This window comes from Gracilinanus agilis, chromosome 6 (assembly GCF_016433145.1).
Source record: "Gracilinanus agilis isolate LMUSP501 chromosome 6, AgileGrace, whole genome shotgun sequence".
NCBI classification, from domain to species: Eukaryota; Metazoa; Chordata; class Mammalia; order Didelphimorphia; family Didelphidae; genus Gracilinanus; species Gracilinanus agilis.
Genome location: NC_058135.1, coordinates 220,152,924 through 220,158,923, shown reverse-complemented (window position 1 = coordinate 220,158,923; position 6,000 = coordinate 220,152,924). Strand labels below are relative to the sequence as shown.

The following is a 6,000-nucleotide window of genomic DNA, read 5'->3' as shown; positions in this document are numbered from 1 at the left end:
ATATAGATATATAGATATATATAGATATACATATATATATAGATATATAGCCAAACAGAAATTTGCTCCATAATATCCCCAGTGAATGATTTCTGGCCTCTTCTTGAAGACCTCTGATGACAGACAATTTACCAAATAAAGCCATTGTACTTTTGAGCAGTTCTAATGGTTGAGAAAAATGATTAATCTGTAATCTGCTCTTTGCGCCTGGGAAAGGCACTTAATCTCTCTGTGCCCCAGTTTCCTCATCAGTAAATTAAGGAATTGGACTCACTAATCTCTAAGCTCTAGAGCAGGGGTCAGCAATGTATCACTCTTGAGCCATATCTGGCTCTTTTGAGGGCCAGATATGGCTCTTTCTGCAGGAGCCATAAAGTCAATTTTTTTTTCAGGCGCTGTTACAGGAGCGGTGCACTGTGAGCACTGTACGGCTCTCACGAAAATTACATTTTAAAAAATGTGGGGTTTATGGCTCTCATGGCCAAAAAGGTTGCTGACCCCTGCTCTAGTGTATGATTTATAAACCTTTTATACTCATTGTTTTAGAAAGCAGAACCCATTTTCTTCATATCAGTCCTTCAGATACCTGAAGATAGCCATCACTTTTCCTTATCTAATCCTTTAGTAGGCTAAATATCCCTAGTTATTTCTTTTCTCTTTTAAACCCTTACTCAGTATCTATTCTAAGGCATAGGCTAGGCAATCAGAGCTAATCAATTTACCTAAGGGCACATAGTTAGGAAGTGTCTGAGGTCAAATTTGAACCCAGGTCCTTCCTGCTCCCAAGCTAGTGCTCTATCCTCTGTGCTACCTAGCTGTCCTTTCCCCAGTTATCATCCATTCTTCTAGTGAAACACTTTCAAGTCCCCTCATCCCCTAAATCATCTGATGCACTCACTGTAGTTTATTACTGTTCTTTCTAAAATGTGCTAGCCAGAACTTAACTATTCCAGATATAGTCTCATTAAGGCAAAATAGAGGAAGACTATAAACTCCCCTGTTATGCTACTTCTGTTATTGAAGCCTTCTCACTCCTCCAGTTATTCAGTTCATTTTTTGAGCCTCTGTAGGTCTTTACATTTATGCCTATTAAACTTCTTATTAAATTCAGCCAAGTATTTATTGAGTCTCTCTTCTATTCTAGAATCTGTTAATTTCATTCTCAGTTCCAGTTATCTGCAGATTTGATAAGCATGCTATCTATGCCTGCATCTAAGTTACTCATAAAAAATTGAACAAAAAATGACCAAGGACATTGCTCTGTGCTTCAGAAACCCTTAGGTCAAAAATATCTCTTCTTCCTCAGATTTTTCAAGGTGTTTTGAAGAGCTCCTTTACACACACACACACACACACACACACACACACACACACACACACATCTCTTGCTTTTCTTTATATAACTATTTGCATTGTATTCTTTCCCACACCCACTCTTCATCATATTGTGAGCATCATCCAGCTAGTAGGGCCTATCTCTCATACATATGTACATGTATGTACATACAAACACCCTTGTAAACAAGAAGTGCTTGATAAAGACTGAGTTTTGTTGAGTTGAGATTTAATTTTCAGCTCAAACAACAAACACTGATTAAATACTATGCACAAGGCACTGCTATAGACACTTTGGATACAAAGACAAAAATGAAAATAATCTGTCCTTAAGGAGTTAACACATTTTCACAGATAAATGAGTCCAAGATAAATTAGCAAAGGGAGAGTGTTTTAACATTAGGGATTCAAGAAAGGCTTCATAGAGATGACATTACTAGAGCTAGTTCAGTAGTTCTAAGATTCGGAATGAGAAAAATACATTTCAGGACTAGGGGAACAAAAAGCCTATAAGAAAATGGAAGATGAGACAGCTAGGTCAGTTTGGCTGAAATGGAGAAGAAAGGAATATAAGGTAAATTTGAAGATTTGGGGATTCATATTGAATCCCAAATACTTTTATATGAAAATTGGGGTTCATATTGAAAAGGCTTTAAATTCTAGGGTGGGGCATTTGTGTTTTATCTGTGAGGAAACAGGGAGCCAATGAGAATTTTTGAACCAAGGGAATGACACAATCTGATCTTTTCATTAAATGCAAGATTCTTGTGGCAACTGAGATCAGACTGAATTGGAGAGAATAGAAGCTAAAAGTAAAGACTAATTAGGAAGTGCTAAAATAATCTAGGAAGGAGGTTCTAAAACCCAGAAATTAGGGTAATGAGTATATAAGAGGAGACAAAAAGATTGTCTTATTTAGTATGGACATAAATTTCCTATTAGTCATTTTTTATCCTTTTCCACCATGAGATCACTCTGGCAGAAAAAACAAATTTTTTAAAAAGAAGCAAAATAAAAGTTGATTAGTCTGCTTTGTCTCCATGATGTTCATTGTCCTAAGTATCAATTATATCCCTTATTTGACCTTTTTCTTTTCCTTTGGTTAAACCTTTTTTGTTACCATTGACTTTCTTTTTCTGATCGCAACTTTGAATTTTAGAACTTCTGACATTCTTACTGGACCAAGGCACAACTTTGTATTCATCCTCTACTAGCTTTACCCTTCCTTCCATCTTCTATTTTAAAAATTCTAATTTGATTGGTAAATTCCTTGTGCACCCATAACAGTTCTATCTCTCTCAGTTTCAACTATTTTTCTTTGTATCTTCTGAATCTCATTCTTAAGACTCATTAACCTCAACAACAAGCATTTATTAAGTGATTGCTGTTGTAATGACTAAATTATTTTAGAAATGAGAAAACTAAAACTAGAGGTAATGAAATGACCTGCCCAGCGTCGGATGAGCTAAATAATGTCAGGACCAGTATTAAGACTTAGGTCTTCTGACTACAAGACCATTGTTTTTCTTCTATATCATTATATAATTGTCACCATTATCTATCAAAATGCATCAAGAAGATCCAGTCTATATTATTGACTTTTACATATAATTTCTTAGATGTGATTATTCCCTTAGAAGCAATAGTTAGCCTTTACTAGAATCCAAAGTAACTTTGATTTCTGTATTTCAGTTCTAACTTGAATCTTTAAAAAGCTACACATATAACAAATATTTGTTTAGCAAATTAATCAAATTCACTTTGGAGCCCAGGCCCCAAACAACATGAGCTGAAGAGAGATGTTATGGTCAGTCACAGGGTGAAGTTCTCCAGTAACTCAACTTTCCTAGGACTGTGGCTCTCCCAAAAGAAATGTTTACCAACATCAACCAATCATTTACACTAATGATAAGTTATAAATTGTCCCATTTTCTGTTTACCTTGCCACTGATTTCTTTCTGAGATTGATAACAAAGAGTTTAGCATTTGGAAGGAATTGAACTTTTATCTTTCCCAGGGTGAGTTCTCCAAGTTAAAGAAGATACCTACCATTTACATTTTCCTTTTCTCTGCATTTTTGGGAGGAATTGGGACTCAGCAAGTAGACTAAAATTGTCTAAATACATAGGAAAAAGAATAGAATTGATCTATGCTCTTCTGAGTGCAAAAAAAATCTCAGAGCATATTTTACCCTGATTTAAAGATAAAAATTCATGATACTTTTCACAATATGAAAAAGGTAATGTATCCTTTTTTTATCCTTATTGCTATTAGAAAACTTGGTTTTTGGTTTTTTTCCATTAAAAATAATCTAAACTGATTTGACAGTTTGCATTATTCATACTCTTGCTTCTGGATACCTGAATATTTTAGGATTAAATTTATTTTGTGCCAGTGGAACAATCTGTCTAAAGCTTCCAACACTGAGAATGCTGCTGACCCTAAGGAAAAACAAATGCAGCACTTCTAGGATTAATTTTGATTAATCTCAGAATTTCATTGTTTTCTCCCTAACTATTGACCCATTGTCAAGGTTAAGTAGCTTCTAAATACATTTTGGCTTTATAGCAGACCTTTGGTTGTTGTATTTTATCAGGGTGAACTGGTGACTGCTTCAAAGGCTATTATTGAAAAGGAGTACCAACCAAAAGTTATAGTGAGCACAGCAGGACCAAACCCCTTCAACAAGCTCACTGATCGAGAACTGGAGGAGTATCGAAGAGAAGTGGAACGGAAGCAAAAGGGCCCCGAAGGTTTGAGCACTTATTTAAAAATTCAGTTCAGTAGAGACTAAGGCCCTATGCTGGGTGGGAGGAGACAAAGCAGAGTAAGATTCGGTCTTAGAGTTTGCAACCTAGACAAGGCACAGACACAAATGACTACAAATCAGAGCACAATATAAGGAGTACTGGAAAGGGAGAGGTCACTCCAGCCCAGCACAACAGGGAAACTATTGCTATTGCTATAAAAATGTTTATCTAGAAGTTTCCAGGAGAAATAGGGAATTGGGGTATTTTGATGGTGCTTCTGTTTTGTGTTTTAGTTCTTTGTGGTATAAGATTTGCTGATAATTAGTGATAATCCTTTTAAAGGGCTTAGTGCTGCCATCATCACTAAGCAATGCCTTTTGGCATCACAACGCACTAAAGCAGAAGGCAGAGGGAAAGAGAAAGGAGGAAAAAGAGTGGACAAATGGGAGAAGAGAGGAGAGAAATGAGGTTGGGAGAGGGGGAGGAGATACAGCCTGAAGGGTAGACTGGCACTTTGGGATGCTTTCCATTGCTCTAAGGTAAGGACTCTCTGGAGCTCTCTGTCACAGCTGTTGGGCTTTTCTGAAGTTGTCTGGCCTGACAGAGGGCTCATAAATCACAGCATTTATTGGATTAGCCAGGTTTCGGTTCTTTATGACCTTGGTAGAAGAATCTTCCCTTAATCATCAGTCAAGAGGGGTGGATGGGAGGATGGGCCAGAACACTATTGGCAGCTCTAGGTGCTTTCATGCAAGGCAGTGACTCTAGGGAAGAACAGCGGGCTAGCAGGATGGAGGCCTGGACTGCTGCTTCAGCCATGCCACCAGCCACACTTCTGACCTTGGGCGAGCTGTCCTCACACCCACCCTCCAATCAAAAATATCCACCTTTGTGTGCTGCACCCCCTTTCTCCCCCCCAAGCTGCTTTTGAGTCACTACATCTAAGGGAATGCTTCTGAGAACTGTGAAAGCAATTTAACCTTCTAAACAGGCTTAACATTCTGTCTGATTTTATTTATGCTATCCACTTAGCTTATCCTTTAGAAAATCATTTTAGGCAGGATATTGAGGGGATTTTTAACAAGTTTCAAATCCTTGGGATTATTAGCTTCTGCTCCTCTTTGGAAGAGTTGTTGGTATTCCAGTACTTTGGTATTATGGATTTCATTTAAGATTCTGATCTTACCCTACTTTGTAGGCACTGTGACTTGCTTTCTTCTTTTTTCTTAAACCCTTACGCTTCTATCTTAGAATCAATACTGTATATTATAACTAAGGCAGAAGAACAGTAAGGGTCTTGGCAAGACACTAGGCAGTGTCTTGCTTAGGGTTACACATTTAGGAAGTGTCTGAGGACAGATTTGAATCCAGGACTTCCCGTTCCTGGGCCACATTGTGTCTTTCTCATATGATTCTCTTGAAAGCTACACTTAGAAAGTAGCACCAGGCTAAGACTAACAAATGATAAAGAGTCAGAATTGAATAGAGTTAACAGGTTGTTTCAAATAACTAAAAGAAATCTCTGGCCTGGAAAAGCAACCCAAGCAAAGTCCAAGGACTAGAGAACCAACAGAAGCCCAACTCATTGACCTCGGTGAAGGTGCAGGCTGTCTCAGTCTTTTCCTAACTGTGAGTTCACTGCTGCATGGGTTTCTTGTTCAGCTGTGCAGCAGATAATCCCCTGCCTTCACCTGAAAGACTCTGAGGAACTGCGGTCCTCCCACAAGGAATTTCACATTGCAGTCATCAAAGCATTAAACTCCAACCCCGACCTTTTTACTGAGAGCTCAGGTACTGAGTCTGGACAACCACTCCCCTAATCTCCCTGCCTGGAACCTCCACGTATCTCTGCTGTCCATAGAAGTCTTCAGACTGCCTTGATTTACTACCTAAGGGGCTAATGATCAAATTCTTT

At 38.1% G+C, this 6,000-nt stretch overlaps 1 protein-coding gene across 1 annotated transcript in view; it reads left to right on the top strand.

Annotated features, from left to right (window-relative positions):
- ADD1 (adducin 1) overlaps positions 1–6,000 on the top strand; it is a 138,482-nt gene that overhangs the window by 124,938 nt on the left and 7,544 nt on the right. Inside the window, exon 14 of the mRNA XM_044681363.1 lies at positions 3,932–4,088. Coding sequence (XP_044537298.1) covers positions 3,932–4,088 — 157 coding nt within the window. The remainder of the gene's footprint in view (positions 1–3,931; positions 4,089–6,000) is intronic.